General features: G+C 35.9%; 1 protein-coding gene across 1 annotated transcript in view; it reads right to left on the reverse strand.

Annotated features, from left to right (window-relative positions):
• Positions 1-17,768, reverse strand: part of TWF1 (twinfilin actin binding protein 1) — a 29,563-nt gene extending 11,795 nt beyond the window's left edge. The window contains exons 1-4 of the mRNA XM_074194874.1: positions 17,644-17,768; positions 15,777-15,854; positions 1,415-1,593; positions 295-390 (exon numbers count right to left, since the gene is read on the reverse strand). Coding sequence (XP_074050975.1) covers positions 295-390; positions 1,415-1,593; positions 15,777-15,854; positions 17,644-17,668 — 378 coding nt within the window. The 5' untranslated portion in view covers positions 17,669-17,768. The remainder of the gene's footprint in view (positions 1-294; positions 391-1,414; positions 1,594-15,776; positions 15,855-17,643) is intronic.
• Positions 17,769-18,150: the final 382 nt, after the last annotated feature.

An 18,150-nucleotide genomic window follows, 5' to 3' on the forward strand; every position in this document is an offset into this window, starting at 1 on the left:
CTATCTGTGGACACTTAGACATGTTAGAAATTAATTTTATATATCTAAAATAGATATAAAGCAAAAAATTCATTTTCTCCTTATTCAAATTATTATTTCAAACTCAATTGACCATGAAAGGAAATACCATTTTTAAAAAAAATCCTACTTTACATTTGTGATCTCATTTTAGAATGTAGGGAAGTCAAGATTTAGGAATCTAGATTCATGCAATTACTTACTATAACTTAAGAATATATCTATAGTTCTTAAAAATTACAAAAGACCATAGTCAATTTAAAATAAATTTTGTACCTTCATTGTTCCAAATAATTCATCTTTAATATGACCACCTCCAAACTCCTTTTTCAGAGTTGCTCTGGTTGCTGCATACAACATTTTTTGACGAACCTGTTAAGATTTTGAGGATTTATTTAGAAGCCTATAGATGACATCAAAATTACAAAGTTATTAAAATCTTCATTTTAAAATTATAAATTAACATGACTAAAGTTCACAGGCTACTGTAACTGTTTCTTGTGTATAAATTATTATTGTGTACAAATAAGCACAGCCCCCAATAATAAAAAGTTAATTTCAATTTGAAACAGAAACATTTTAAAATTGATAATCATATTAAAAATATAATTCTGAATATTATGAAATTCTCAATCTCAATTCTCTTAATTTATGGACTAAGATGATGAATTCAAAATGAAAAAAGTATTTTTAAGTGGTATGGGTAGACTGTTGAAATAGCATTCATCTTTTAATTATTTTAAATAAACAAAAACTCTATTACAGGCTACCCTATATTGCTACACTTAACATCCTGCCAGGGGGTAGAAACAACTTTAAAATCTGCAACTTCAAATCAATTCTATTTTTTTTTCTGATTTTAATGTTGAGGAGTTAGAGAATAATGATCCTTTGAAAAGGTCGCCTGTCTGAATCACACAAACTACTACTCTGTTCTCCTTATGAAAGAATGGATCTAAAAAATTTTGCATAGCATAGCGGAATTACTTTAAATTCTCTTTGGGTAATCAAGAAATCAGTTTTTTCAAAGAGAAATCTAACATCAGCAAAAAGTACATTTATACCATATTCAAACTGTACAATTATTACAGTTAAATGTTCTTCACATCATCAAAATATTAAAAATATTTTTCTCTTTCATAACAGGTTCTGTGAATTTATTCCTAAGTCCCACAAACTTTAAATTTCTGAATCAATAATCATTCTGATTCCAAAGACTGGATTATGTTTCTAAATAAAAATTCTTAATTCAAGCACTGAACAGTCATAAGTTTTATTTCTCTTTTTCTACTTAGAGGCATCAACATTTCTTTCCAGCTTTTCTAAACACAGAGTAAAAGCACCAAAGAATACCTAGGAGGTATTTATTTTCAGTATTAATAAAAAAATCACTTACATGAGAATAGTCTGGAGACCATGCAATGAAGATCCACTCAAATCCTTGGGCATTCTGAGAATCTAACCTGTATAATATATAGCATGGTTGCTTCTCTTCTAACAGTGGTAGAATGAAAGAATCATAATCTTTATCCCAAGTCTCAACTGGCTGACTAGAAGATCCAACTACAAGTTGCTCTGTGAAGAAAAATAAATGTATTTGATGAGTGTGATGTTCTACATAACACAAGAATTGCATATTACATACTTACTAATGTAAGTTTCTAAGATCTAAATTCTTTATGTTAAAAAAAGGACAAAAAAGAAAATTGTAGACATTCCATTTTTTAAAAATTATTTTTTATTTATTTAAGGCAATGAGGTGACTGGCCCAAGGCAAGCTAGGCAATTAATAAGTGTCTGAGGGGCGGCTAGGTGGCGCAGTGGATAGAGCACCAGCCTTGGAGTCAGGAGTACCTGGGTTCAAATCCAACCTCAGATACTTAATAATTACCTAGCTGGGTGGCTTTGGGCAAGCCACTTAACCCTATTGCCTTGAAAAATCTTAAAAAAAAAAAAAAGTGTTTGGGGGCAGCTAGGTGGCATAGTGGATAAAGCACTGGCCTTGGAGTCAGGAGTACCTGGGTTCAAATCCGGTCTCAGACACTTAATAATTACCTAGCTGTGTGGCCTTGGGCAAGCCACTTAACCCCATTTGCCTTGCAAAAACCTAAAAAAGAAAAAAAGTGTCTGAGGTTAAATTTGAACTCAGGCCCTCCTGACTCCAGGGCCAGTGATCTATCCACTGCACCACTTAGCTACCCAAAATTGTAGACATTCTAATTAGAAATGCGTTGTCAATTTCCTAAAATGATCTTTTATGGAATCATACAATAAGAAGTCAAAAATGTTACTTTATAAATTAAAAAGCTTATCATTCATTCACAATGTCACACAAGTGATGAAAAAATATAAACATGGAATTCATGAAATACTGTTTTAGTCTTTAATCAAACTGCTATTTTTTAATACAGCTTATTAAAACCTTTAAAACTGCAAATATTCTTAGTTTAAATTTCCAAATGGGTAGTCATTGTCATTTAACACAATGATGACTGTAAATATTCTTCTAAACTGATATTTTCTAAATGGAATCAATAAACACCAAATCTTTTGCTAATGGGTACTACATAAAATTTTTAAAATATTTTAACAAAGGTTAAGAAATTGGACTGATAAAATTTGTGTTAATAAATCATGTTAATTTAGAAACTAGGGCCAACAATCCTACTTACACTATAAAATTAGGTAGTCTGGTTCCCTTTCCCAGGGAAATTGACAAAGAATATGTACAAATAATCCTTTGAGTAGTCACACAGAACACAAATAAGATGTAAATGAATTAGAAATAATTTTTTTATCAAAAATGTTTTTTAAAAAGTACACAGTAAAACAAAAATCTAGTGGCATTGCATTTGCACTCAGAATATCTGATAATTTCCCCAAATTCTCAAATTTCATATAATTACCTGATAAATGGGAATATCCTTCTAACTTAACCTAATTAGCATGTTTTACTTTGAAAGTTCCTAGAAAAATGATCTACACAGAAAAAAAAAAGTAGTATTAAGGCAGAATCAATTAATGTGTCCTAAAAAGGGAAAACAGTGACAGACAAAATCCCAAATAGTAAATTATCCAAATATTTTCTTTTCTTTTGGGATAATCAGATTATTTTCTGAAATAATTTTTTTAATTAAGCTCTTCTTTGTCCAAGGTCAAGTAGAAAGACAGCCTCAAACCTTGGAAAATTAACTAGTCAGTATTCTAGACAACTCTCTAAGACTAGTAATTTGCAAAGAAGGGGACAGTTGGTTGAGTTTCCTGATCAGAAAGTTCTACAGGCTACTGAAAACAGAGGTCCTGGAGCATCTAGGTGGCACAGTGGATGGAGCACCAGCTCTGGAGTCAGGAAGACCTGAGTTCAAACCTGATCTCAGACACGTAATAATTGCCCAGATATGTGACCTGTGGGCAAGTCACTTAACCCCATTGCCTTAAAAAAATAAAAGGAAAAAAAAAGAAAGAGCTCCTATCTCTATTTCCAATTTCAAAATTAATTTAATAGCTACTACTCACAAAACAGTTGGATAATGAAGGGTGGTAGCCAAGATTATATTAAGGGGAACAAGAAGCTATTCCTGAATCAAAAATTAAGATAGTTCAATGTAGTTGATTCTGATTTAGACAATTAAATATGATTCCATGATTCCTAGCTAGCAACAGTAGAATTTAAAAGATGGAATTTGAATTCTGAGAGAAGCATGGGGTCATTAAAAGAGCTCTACAATTTCATTAAGGTAGGTGTTTAGTCCACTTTTCTCCCCTGTTTAATTCTGGAGCCTTATTATTTATTTGTATTATTTGTTCCAGACAGTTTTGTATACACATTGATGGACTGATTTATGTTGCCCATTCTACTATATGTCATAATCTTGGCACATGATGTTCTTTATCCACTTAGCTTTTTCTACATCATGCTATATAAATTGCTATAGAAATTGCTATAGAAATCTGAGCCAGGGAATTCTGTAATGTTCCAAGGCTTGATGCAAATAGCATAACATATGCAAATAGGATAACACCATTCAGAGGGAACCTCTTTAACTTGCAATCTGTCCCAGATCTCTTCTATCACAGTGAGTATAGGTCTCTTTGTTTCACACCTTACCTAATGTTTATAAGGCTTATATAGGATGTTCAATAGCACATCTGGTGTGAGGGTTTGCTAAACCATTTTCAGGACTGCTCATCCACCTTTCATGTCAATCTGTCACTCAAATCTCACCTGTGGCTCCAAGAACCTGGAGCACGCCAGTAAAACAATCTCAGCAGATGGGCTAAATCAATATACCTCAAACTGTGAGTTAGGGCAATGTCTACTCCAAGCACTAGAAGATTTACCCTGGCAGAATGGGAAGATGAGAATAATTTGTTCCAGGCCACAAAGATGGCTGAAGGAGGCACTGTAGAACACTTACAGAGTTTGATCAAACATCAAAGCTACCAAGATCATCCACAGCTTCCCAGGCATCTTGACTTTGTCTTGCCATTGGACTTTGAGGAATGTGGGAGGGTGAGGCTGTCAACTTTGTGCAACTCTGCCTTACTAAATCCATTTCACACATGAATCAAGATATCAGCCTGTGACGTCATTGGTCCTCTTCAAAATGAAGAATGAACAATGACTTTTATAATCAATCTACTCCTGTGATGAGCAAGATTTATCTGTTATACTTTTCAAGGGATCCTCAATTATTTTAATGTATGGATGGAAACATCTTTTCATATAAGAGCAGAGGACATTTAAGGATTAAAACTAAATGAACAAGAAAGATGGAAAAGATCTGAAATATTTATTAGTATTCCTTCATTCTAAAAGAAGACTATGACATCAAGAGAGGTAGGTATTGTCATGACAATCACATGAATTGGATTTGAGTTAGGGAGTACTGTACTGGACACACGTAGATCCAGTGGCCAGTTATGAATCTGGATGACTGGAGATGGTCCTGGATGCAAGGCAATCAGGGTTAAGTGACCGTCCAAGGTTTTGGACATTAACATCACAGTCCTGGATATGCTAACAGAGGAGGTAGAAATGACACAGAAGAAAATAAAGAAACTAGATCAAACCAAATATATATAGAAGAAATTTATGCCAGAATCAATATATTGTAGAGCCCTTAGGATAGATTCACAAGATAGCTGAAGGAAAGAAAAATGCCAATGGGAGGAAGGGGAGAGAAAGAATTTGGCAACCAAGAGGAAAATAATCAACAACAAGTACACTGTCTTCCTTATGTATGTATAACTTTTATGAAAACTATTATCATGTACATGAAAGGAATTTCCAATTAGATAATAATAGGGAACAAGAAGGCTTTATCAAGAGATTGCACAGTAAATTTTGCTTTTATATTCACATAACTAATTTGAAAATGTGGAAAACACAAGGTCATTCTGTATTTGACTCAATAAAGCAAAACATTGTAAAAAAGATGGAGCATTTAAGTTACACCCAAAACCTAAAAAAAGAGCTCAGAATGGGTTGCATTTGGGAAATAGCATCATGCTAAATTTCCCATCACTATAAAAGTTGATTTCTTTAGCATCTTTAATATAAAAATTATCCCAGTGATGCTATGTAGAGGCATATTTTAAAGAAACCACCTCTACAACAACCAAAGGTTCCCCCCCCCCTGCCCCCAGCCCCTTTTCCATTTCTCTATATAGAAATAATATGTTTCTGGTCTAAATGCCCTTTCTAGACTTCCAATAAAACATCTTTTTTTTTTCCTTAAGAACCTAAAATGAGTGGAAACTCAACTATCAAAGAGTATCTGTTATCTGGTAAAAATATTGCCTTCTGGATGTCCATCAGTTGAGGAATGGCTGAACAAATTTTGTGGTTTACGAATGTGATAGAACACTATTATTCTATAAGAAATCATGAGGGACAGGACTTCAGAATTGCATGGAAAGACTTGCAAACTGATGTTGAGGGAAGTGTGCCAGAAAAACATTATATACACTAAGAGCAAGAAGAGGTGATGATCAACTATGATGGACTTGATCATTTCTGCAGTACAATAATCAAAGACAAGACTAAAAGACTTGTGACAGAGAATATCATCCATATACAGAGAAAAAACTGGAGTTTAAATGTAGACCAAAATTTACTATCTTTAATTGTTTTTAAAAGTTCTCTTATGAATTATGTCGCTTTTTTCTCTTCCATTTGGATGTGATTCTTCTTTCACAATGAATATTATTCAGTGAATAATATGGATCTACGTTTAGCATAGTTATAGATGTAGTGCCTATATTATTGCTTTCTGATAGGTGGGGGGAAGGAAGAAATATAAAAAAAAGTGTTGAAAACTACCATTACATGGAACTGGAAATATAAAGGAAAAAATGAAAAATAAACACATACACACAGAATATTGCCTTCTCCACCTCCTGAAGTGATTAGATACTGAACCATCTAAGTATAATATCCCTTAAATGTTTCTGTCAATTCACAAATTATGATATTGATTACAGAAAGAAAATAATCCTTTTCAATCCATAAAGAAAGGAATCAAGTAGTGGCTATTGCTTTGGATTGTTAATCCAAACTGTTTCTTTTCCTTAGTCAAGATTCCAATTAATATTACCTCCAATCATCTTGAGATAGAGATATGTAAGAGGATATTTCTTACACTAGACTAGAAATAGCTTGAACTGAAAAGTAATGTTAAAATAAATTTAAAATACCTCTTAGGCTTCTTGTCTCTTTCTTTAAGGATATGATTTCTCTCTCATCACACCCAATTTGGATCAAGGTACAACATGGGAAACAAAGTAAAGACTGACAGATTGCTTTCTGTGGGGGGGAGGGAAATAAGATTGGGGGGAAAATTGTAAAACTCAAATAATATATTTAATAAAAATAAATTAAAAAATAAATTTAAAAACGTGTTTCTGGAAGATTTGTGACTAAAATTTTAGACTATCAATTTTTTTCTTCAACTACCAAAAATCCTGGAACATGATAACCTCATGTACCCTGGATTTTCTCCTCTGATAGAGTGACCCCACAATTATCCCCTTTACAATAAAAAAAACTTCCAACTCTGTCATATCCTCAAATTATCTCCCAAGCTCTTTGATATGCAAACTCTTAGAAAAAGTTATCTACTATTTCTGCTTCCACTTGCTTATGCTTACTTCTCAACGCTTTGCAATCTAGCTTCTGGAAGTTGTCTCTTATTAACATTGTTAATAATCACTTAATTGGAAAATCTGAAGCTTTTTTCTCAATCTTTATCTTTCTGCTCTGGAAATGCATCTTAATAACCATAAGGCCTTTCCATATAATTTACAACTGAAGCTTCCTATATATGTCCGATCTCCCAATACAATGTGAGCACCTTGAGAGCAGGCAACTGCTTCTGCTTTTCCATTTGATGACAAATGTGTGTGTGTGTGTGTGTGTGTGTGTGTGTGTGTGTGTGTATGTATGTATATAGTTTTAAAGTTTGCAAAGTGCTTGACAATTATTATTTCCTTTGACCCTTATAACAACCCTAATAATCAGACGCTATTTTTCAGATGAAGAAACTAAGAGAGTCAGAATAAATGACCTAACAAAGATCATAGCCATTAAGTATTCTGAAGATGAATTTGTAGTTAGGTCCTCCTGATTCCAGGTCTAATGCTCTATCCACTGTACTAGCACTGCATAATACCTTATACTTATACTAAGCCTCTCCATAAAATCTGCCTTTTATTTTATTTTATATCAATTTATATGTGTACAAGTTGTTTCCCCTATTTTCATACATACTTGGTGACAGGTGACCACATCCCTACACTGTAGGACCTACCCCAGAGAAAGTCCTTCCTCGTCACCAGCAAGCTTGTGGGTGGCCAAGTTGAATGATGCTTCCCAGGGCTCCTGACAGATCCTGAGACGCTGCCCCTCCTTGCCTTAGTGGCTAGTGGGTCAGGAGGTGGGCCTGCCCAATGGTGTTCCAGCACATGGAGCCCCTCGGGTTGAGTACCAAGACCTTTAATCTTTTTGTGTTTTATTTTTCCAAACATCTGCTGGGAAAAATCCCTATGAAATCCTGGTGTGGGGTTGAGGGGGTGGGTTGGGTGGGAGGAAATGGGGTAATATGAATTGGGCTTGGTGCAAAAAAATTGCTGACTCCCCTCTTTCTGTAGCCCTTGGTTGGTTGAAGGCTGGGTGTGGGTTGCTATAGGGAAAAGGGACTGAAGATGGAAGGATCAGTCCAATTCCACAGAAAAATACCTTATGGGCTGGGATTGGTGCCGGGTGATTTAGTGCCAGGTAAATGGAGCTGTCCATCCAGACCAAATGCTGCAAAGGCAGCTCCCTTGCCTCTATAAAACCGGCTGGGAAACTTAATTCTATTTATACCTAACTTTTTTTGAGGATTGCTAGCCCTTTAAAGCAGAGCTTCTGTGGGAACTGGGGCTGTAAGTTTGGGAAGGCATCAATGTGTGGGAGCCCTAAAGAGCCTAGGGAACTTTTTCAATATTTGAACTAATAAAAAAAAGACCCACAAACTCCCCCCCACCCCCACTGCCCCCAGCAAAAAAAAAGTCAAACAGAGAGATTATTAGTCTATCTTATGTGTAAAAAGGTGTCAGCAGAGTTAAAGTAGGGAAGCAATAAGATCAGACTTGTGCTTTAGCATAATAAAAATGTTTATCCTTCAGTTTTGAAAAAACCATGAAATCAGGGAGATGATGCCATGACAAGTACGTGAATTGGATTTAAGCGAGGGGATGCTATGTTAAGTCACCAATCTCACTATCTCCTCCAGTCATCTGGGTCCAGTGGCCAGATATGAATCAGGACAACTGGAGATGGCCTGGATGCAGGGCAATCGGTCTTAAGTGACTTGCTCAAGGTTACACAGCTAGTAAGTGGCAAGTGTCTGGGGGCCGCATTCGAACTCCTGTCTTCCTGAATAGACCAGTGTTCTATCCACTTCACCATCTAGCTGCCCCTAACCTCTTTGGCAACTGTATCGAGGATTAGAGGGGAAAGATTTGGAATAAGGAGAAAATTACAAGACAACTGCAAAAATTCCCATGACAGAAAGTTCATGAGTATATAGTTTACATAGTGAGAAGGGGACAAAGGAGAGATGTTAAAGAGTTAAAAATGGTAAAATTTAGCAAGTACCTCACTGAGTTAAAGAAAAGGAGTAGAAAATGCCTTAGCTGCAAACCTGGATCTCTGTAAGGGCTTCCAAGATCTCAAAAGAGGGAAGTTGAAAGAAAAGTAGATTTATTTGAATGATGAGTTATGTTTAGAATGCGTTATCATAAGATACGCATGCGCACATGCACACACACACACACACACACAAACACACAACTTCAGAGGTCATCTATTCCAACTCCTCCATTTATTTAAGATGGAACTAAAGCTATTTTATGTGGCTTAGGATCACAAATATCAGAGATAGAACTTAAACAACAGATTCTCTGACACCATAGCCAATGCTCTTTTTGAACATCCATTCTGATATGCCCAGCATGCAGTTGGAGATGCACAACAGGAATCCAGGAGAGACTTGTTCAGTAATTTCAATTGTTTCTGACTCTGTGATCTATTTGAGGTTTACTTGGTAAAGATAATAGTGCAAGTTGCCATTTCCCTCTCCAGCTCATTTTAAAGATAAGGAAATTGAGACAAGAAGGGTTAAGTGACTTGCCCAAGGTCACAAAGTTAGTAAGTCCCTGAGGTAGAATTTGAAGTCAGGTGCTCTGGTCTCCAGTGCCCCAACTCTATCCACTGTGGCATTTAACTCCTTTTCGGGAGTGACTTGAGCTGAATATATACCCCTGGCAATCATAAAAAGAAAATTAAGCCTGTGGAATGTTGTTCCATGTGTGTAAACTTATCAGTTTCTTATCAATTCCCAGTGATAAGATAAGAGAGCCTACAATACAATGCTTAGGTCTAAGCCATCCTGGCAGCATGGACCTGAAGATCATTGAGGGCATGGGCCTGCCATCCATATCAATTACTGATTTCCTGAGTGTGAAAGCCTCAAGCTCCCTGTCATCAAGAACTCCTAGCTGGCTGACCTGATGGGGTGTCAGTTGTTCATTTTCAAGTATCAAGTTCCAACCCAAGTGAGCAGCCCCTTGGGGGTTAAGGGACCACCTGTCCTATACTTGTACTTTATGGTCAGTAGTAAAGAATGCTATTTTTATTACAACAGAGGAAATGAATTTCCAATCAGATTTTTGTATTTATATTATGCTTTTATGATTCAAAGCAACAATATGATTAATTTGATAGACTATACCCATAAATGTGTGTATTACACACACACACACACACACACACACACACACACACACATATGTATACCTATCACACATATTGCTTATTTTGGTGTTTTTTTTAAATGCTGTGGTATTTGTGATGGAAAGATTTGACTTTTTTAATTGTGAGACATTCATATTGAAATATATTTAAATGTTAGAGACTTTTGGCAATTAAGAGATTTTTAGTAATTTTGGAGAGAGTATTCACAACTGAATGAAAAGTCAGAAGCCAGACTACAGAGGGCAAAGAGGCAAATGAAAGAAAAGGACAGGAGGCAAATGGTCTTGGCAACTTCTTGTTGGAGCATGGTTTTGAAAGGGAATAGAGTCATAGGAAGATAGCTTGAAATAGCAGAGATTAATGATGGTTTTTTTAATCCCCTTTAAAGATAGGAAACATGTTTCTGTTTGTAGGTACTAGGGAAGGAGCCAAGAGCTAGGAAGAAACCAAAGATTTAAAGGGGGTGGAAGACTATGGGGACAATCTGTTGGACATGATAGGAATAGAGGCTAGACAAATGATAAAGAGTTTCATGTAGAGGGGGTTGGCCTTAGTGACAACAGTCACCAAAATGTTAGAGATTAGAGTAAGGGAGGAGAGAATAGGGGATGGTATCAATGGATTATAAAATATAGATAGTGGGAGAAATGGAACCTTTGGCATAAGGTCTCAATTTTTTTTTAGTCAAGTATGTTCTCATAGTAGAAGGAGGCTTGAAGGGAAAAATGCATATATTAAAAAGGTCACATCCAAACATACCTTTTATTTCAATTTATGAAAGAATTGTCTTAACTTGTATGCACATCTTTCACCCCCACCTGAAGTAAATTAGAATACTGACAATGTTAATCTGGCCCCCTATTTTGAGATGTGGAAACTATCATCCATATTCAGAACCCAAATTTCTCAAACTCTCTTACTGTGTCCCCTCCCTCCATATTAAATCAGCTGCCAACTCTGTTTTTAAGCTTTATATTATCTCTCCTGTACTGACACTTCCAACATTCTGCTCTAGGCCCTCATTACCTAATGGCTAGACTATGACAATAATCTTCTGGAGGTCTTTCAGCCATAAGCCTCTCCCTACTTCAGTCCTTCTTCCATTAAGCTATCAAACTGACTTTTCCAAAGCATAGCTCTGACCATGTTACCTACTTTATGCAACTCCAGTGGTTTTCTTATTGCCTCTAGAATCAAATACAAAATCTTCTGATTAGTTTTTAAACTAACCTCTTCCTAGCTTTTCAGTCCTTCTTATACCATAATACCATACACATGCTGTGATTACTGAAAATGTGTATACCAACTCAGCATACTTACTGGTTGTGCCCTCTACCTTGATCTCAAGTTCAAATCTCAACTATAGTTCAATCTCCTGCAAGAATCCTTTCTAATTCTCCCTTTAGTGCCATCCCTCTGAGATTAACTAAAATTTATACTGTAAATATCAAATTTGCTTCACTCATTAGACTATAAGGTCCTTGAGAGAAGGGCCTGTTTTTGCCTTTCTGGAAATCCCCAAGGTTTAGCACAGTGTCTGGCATAAGGTAGGTGCTTAATAAATGAATTCCAACTTGACTTATTGAAATCCAGAGAGAGGCAGGGCCAGGACTCAAACCTAGGTGCTCTAACTCCAAATTCAGCACATAAAATGCTACCAACAAACTGAATATTTAACAGTTGAAAAGCGAAAACAAACTGCAGTTCAAATTGGAAAGAACTGGCTTCCCCCCTTTAACAAAACACTTCAAATTATTTAATCACCACTTTGAAATCAATTAAACCAATGAAATTATTTTAATACAGTCAAAATTAAGTGGCTGAAATTAAATTTTATTTAAACCTAATGACCTTAAAAACAACTCTCAAGCATCCAATTCTCTTAGCTATTTGATTATTTTGTATCATTCAACCAACTCAATAGCTTATTGTATATTTCATCCTTAAAAAAAAATCAAATTTAGTAATAATTGCTACATTCTACTATCCATGGTTCTTCCTTCTGCTTAAAAACTGACTTACTGAATAAACCTTGACAGAAAGTCCTAGGATAAAGTTTAAAATACTGTGCTGCTGTGTTTTTGAACCTTCTCTCATTTAGTAAGCTTAAACTATTGAGGTTCTCCCACCTCAAAACTAATTGTATTTAACTGATTTGCACTGATTCTCTTCACATTTATGTTTATATTTATTTACTTGTACTTATTATGCTTATTGTCTCCTCCAATAAAACATAAGCTCTTTTCAAGTAGGGATTGTTTCATTCACTGTATTCTTATCCTCTGTATCTGTACTTGGCAAGCAATTAATAAATACCTGTTGGTTAATGGATTTGACTTCAACTAAAAGAAGGGATTATAATTTTCAGGCATTAAAAAAATGCATGCAGAGAAAACAATATATTTTTTTAAAAGATTCTCATAAAGGGTCCTTCGGGCTTTCCCTAGTAGTCTATACTATTTTACTTATTTATGTTAGTCTGGGTTCTGCTGAATAATATTTCATATAACCATTTACAATGGGTAGCTAGATGGCTGAATGAATAGAGAACTGGGCCTAGAAATAAGAAAAATCTAAGTTCAAATACAGTCTCAGATACTTCCTAGTTCTGTGACCCAACCTTTAATCCAAGTGTCTCACATATTGTTGTAGTTCAGTCATGTCCAACTCTTCATGACCCCATTTTGGGATTTTCCTTGGGAAAAATACAACAATGGTCTGCCATTTCCTTTTCCAGCTCATTTTACAGATAAGAAAACTGAGGAAAACAGGATGGAGTGCTTTGCCCAGGATCACAACTAGCAAGTGTCTACAGTCAAATTCAAACTCAAGTCTTCCAGACTCCAAACCCAGTGGTCTATGGACTTCACCAGCCAACCCTCCTGATACATAAGAAGTAAATCTATAAATGTTATTATTTTTTTACCTGTCTTTATTTGAGAAAAAAAATTTATATATATATATATATATATATATATATATACACACATATATATGTATATGTATGTATATATATATATATATATAATATATATCTTTCACAGATAGGTAGAAGACAGGATTTGTACCTATTTTGTATTCTGCTCAAAACCTATAATGATCAAAAATAATTAAGAATGAATTATATCTAGTATGATTAAAAACTAGGCATGGACCCACATCTCACACCCTAGAAAAAGTCCAAATGGGTACAGGATTTAGACATAAAGAATGATACCATGTATGTCATGGAACACTACTGTTCTATTAGAAACCAGGAGGGATGGGAATTCAGGGAAGCCTGGAGGGATTTGCATGAACTGATGCTGAGTGAGATGAGCAGAACCAGAAAAACACTGTACACCCTAACAGCAACATGGGGGTGATGTTCAACCTTGATGGAATCACTCATTCTATCAGTGCAACAATCAGGGACAATTTGGGGCTGTTTGCAATGGAGAATCCCATCTGTATCAAGAAAGAACTATGGTGTTTGAACAAAGACCAAGGACTATTAACTTTAATTTAGGGAAAAAACTGATATCTTATTGTCTGATCTTACTATCTCTTATACTTTACATTTCTTCCTTTAAGTATATGATTTCTCTCTTACATTCAATTTGGATCAATGTATACCATTGAAACAATGTAAAGACTGACAAACTGCCTTCTGTTGGGGGTGGGGGCAGGGAGTAAGATTAGGGGAAAAATTGTAAAACTCAAAATTATTTTTAAAAAATGATACCATAGACCAATTAAGAGAACAAGAAACATTCTATCTCTGGGATCTATGGAGAAGGGAGAAATTTATGACCAAACAAGAAATAGAGAACGTTATAAATTGCAAAATGGATGATTTTTGACTATATTAAACAGTTTTTGCCAAATAAACCCAATGAAGCCAAGATTAGAAGGACAACAGGAAGCTGGGAAACAATTTTCATAGTTACTGTTTCTGATAAAGGACTCATTTCTAAAATATATAGAGAGAACTGAATCAGATTATAAGATTACAAGTCATTTCCCCAATTGATAAATAGTCAAAAGGATATGAACAGGCAGTTTTCAGATGAATAAGATAATGCTATTTAGAGTCATATGAAAAAATGCTCCAAATAATTATTTATTAGAGAAATGCAAATTAAAACAACCATGAGGTACCACCTCACACCTATCAGATTGGCTAAAATAACAATAAAGGAAAACAATCAATGTTGGAGAGGATGTAGGAATAATGGAACACTTAGGGCACTGTTGGTAGAGTTATGAACTGATCCAACTATTCTGGAGAGCAATTTGGAACTATGATACCCAAAGGGCAATAAAACTGCATACCCTTTGATCTAGCAATTCCATTACTAGGTCTATATCCCAAAGAGATCATAAAAAAGATAATCAAAAATATTTATAGTAATTTTTTCTGTAGTGGCAAAGAATTGGAAATTGAGGGGATATCCATTAATTGGGGAATAGCTGAACAAGTTATGGTACTTGAATGTTATAGAGTATTATTGTTCTGTAAGAAATCATGAGTGGTCAGACTTTAGAGAAGCATGGAAAGACTTGCACAAACTGGTGCTGAATGAAGTAAGCAGAACTAAGAGAACATTGAACACATTAACAACACTGTGAGATGATCAAATATGCTGGGTGCAGCTCCTCTCAGTAATTCTGAGAGCAAAGACAAGCCTCACAACTGCTATAAGAGTAATGTCATACATATCCAGAGACAAAACTATGGAGTCTGAATTCAGCAGAGCAAAGTATACAATGATCAAAATTTAAAAAATGTCTTTTATGTTTATCCTTTCTTTCTCATAGTTTTTTCTTTCCCCATAATTCAAATTCCTCTTCCACAACAAGATTAATATGGAAATAAGTATATATACACAACGTTTACCAGACTGTTCACCATCATGGGGAGGGGGAAGAGAAGGAAGGGTGGTAGAAAAATGTGAAATTCATAAATTTGCAAATGGATAAGTGTTGAAAAACTAGCACTACATTTAAATGGAATAAAATAAAATTTTAATTAAAAAACCAGAATGAATTATATGATATCTAAGTAAGTGCTTCAATGGGAAAAAGTCTACAAACTTAATAATCTACCTTAGAAAGGCCCTCTGAGGGACTTTCTGATTTTAAATTTATATGTTTATTTAAATCCTTTTGCACAGAAGCAAAAAATGGGTATAGCAAAATACAGAAGTATAAATACGAAGAAGAAAAAAATATAGATTTTTGAATTATTGTAGTAAAAATACTAGGGTCTTAAGAACAAAAAATGAGTTGTTCAAAGGTAGGAACCTTTAAAGAATCTGCAGGAACTAAATTATTTTGAACACTGCAAAGATACAAATAAAAAAAAAGTGGGAATTTTCTCAGTTTTACAGTATTATCTCAAATCACTAGTATGAAAGCCCCCCCACCCCAAGTTCTATTTCTTACCAAACAAGGTTAAAAAATGTTTTTAACTAACCATCCTCAATTGAAATCTTTAGAATCCTGTATTTCCCATTTCTTGCCCTCGCAAAGATATCTTTAACTTCTTCACTTGCTGAAAGAAAAAAAATGGAAAAAGTTAGTATGCTTTGCATACTTGCACATTAATCTTACTCTTTACTTTTTACTTATGGCCAAATATTAAAACATTTCAGAAACGATATTACATTTAACAGTTTCTATTTCACTTTAATCATGATACCAAGCATTAATAAAAAAAAAATATGGACTCATTAATGCTATATTTGGTCTTTTGAAATAACCAAAAAGAAATAAGGGAAAAACCATCAAGTAAGTTATTTGTTTGTTGATTTTGATGAGTTAGGCTGAAATATTTGGTTAAAGAAACTTAATGACAATTTTCTGTTCTAAAAAGAATCTTGATGTGCGATTTTCATTTTGGAATGAACGTGAAATAAATTAGAAGATCAAGAGTTGAGTTTTCTCTTGCATCCTTGCAAACTTACTCAATGTATTTTAGAGCAAGTCATATAACTTCAGAGAACCTTAGTTTCCTCATTTATAAAAACAGAGATAATAACAACATTTATACTATACAGGGTCTGTATTAAAGATATATATAATATTAGTTATTAAATATTATTATTTTTCCTTCATTAAGAATGACAGAAGGGACAGCTAGGTGGTGCACTGGATAGAGCACCTGGAGTCAGGACGACCTGAGTTCAAATCCAGCCTCAAACATTTAATGGTTACTAGTTATGTGACCTTGGGCAAGTCACTTTACCATTGCCTTGCCAAAAAAAGAACAGTAGACATACTGTCTTACTTAAATTAAAAATAAATTCAACAAAATTAAGATAGTGTGATGCAGAACACTGGCTTTGGAAATCAGAATATTCAGAGAACATGAATTCTAATACAGAACAAAGGCAAGATATTTAACCTCTCTGGACCTCAGTCTCATCATCTGTAAAATGAAGGAGAATTCTCTAAGGTACTCTTATATATTTACCAGATTTGATAAATCAAAGCACACTTCTGGAATAAGTCTAATTTTAAAAAATATATTTAGCAGTGTTACTGTTATTATGAACAAATAGTCAAGGGAGAGGTATAACATGAGCTGCGTATAAATTTCAAGTATTAGCAGAGAAAATGAGTGGGGAAAAAACAGGTTTAGCTTTGGGTGTTTTGGGTGTCTTGGAAGAATTACACAAAGATGAGAGTGGAAGTTGACAGATATAACTTTCTAAAATGTTTGTTCATTGGGTGTTGAAGGGGAAAAACAGAAAACAATTTCAATTAGAAAGACAATTCGTTTCCTTGTAACCTGGCAAATTTCGACTTTCATTTGAAATTATAAAAGAAATCACTACTCAAATGAGTGCTTCCGGCCTATCAGTTATTCAAACTAGGAATTACTAAAGCTAGATAAGATTACCAGCACCCAGTAACCATTAGAGAGAAGAAACACAAGCTCACAGAGCGGATTCTCAGTTTCCCTGGGAAACTTGGGAGAGGAGGACAATTCAAGTACTCAGCGAGCAAGGAAACATCATAATTTAGTTACTGTAGAAGGAAAAGAGTGAGTACAGAAGCAGGGAGGGCCCAGGCACATATAACTGGTGGCCTTAAAGGACCCCTTAAAAGGAATGAATTGCTTTGGAACAGTCTTGAGGATTTATTCCACCCTCCCCGGGGGAGCAGTCACGCAGCCTCCAGATCGGACCATCAGGGCTGCGCCGGGGTACGGGGAGCTGAGCGCGGACTGAAAGGCCCGGCTTCCTTAAGGCCCGGCCACCCCACCGTGGCTGGTCTCCGCGCTTGGAGTGCCCAGGGACCCTTTTCCTTTCCTCCCCAAAAGCCACGTGTGTCTTTACCTTGGATGCCGGTCTGATGGGACATGGTGGAGAGGTCAGCACCCGGCTCCCACCCTCCGGCTCCCACCCTCCGGCTGTCACCCTCCGGCGCAGAGTCGAGGACAACTAGCGGCCTCGGCTGGCGGCTCCAGGAAGTGGCTGCGCCTTCCTCGACCCGGTGCGTCACCACGTCGCGCCCGGCCTAGAGACCGCAGATTGGCCAGCCGGCCCGGCGCAGGCATGCGCACCGTGGCTCCCGGCCCAGGCATGCGCACCGTGGCGCCCGGCCCAGGCATGCGCACCGTGGCGCCCGGCCCAAGCGGCTGGGGGCCCCTGGCGCGGTAGTTGCTCATTGTCAGCTCAGTTTTGACAAAGAAATATTGACTTCAGTGGCTCAGTGAAAAGCCTACCAACAGTACAGAGACACGGTCCTAACTCCCTTGGGCTTGAGGCCGGGCACCGTAGCTTATCAGAGCTTCCCGGTTAAGCTTGCTGACTGCAAGTCTCTAGCTCACTTTCTCCATCCAG

The sequence above is a fragment of the Macrotis lagotis genome, chromosome 7 (assembly GCF_037893015.1).
Source record: "Macrotis lagotis isolate mMagLag1 chromosome 7, bilby.v1.9.chrom.fasta, whole genome shotgun sequence".
Taxonomy (NCBI): domain Eukaryota; kingdom Metazoa; phylum Chordata; class Mammalia; order Peramelemorphia; family Peramelidae; genus Macrotis; species Macrotis lagotis.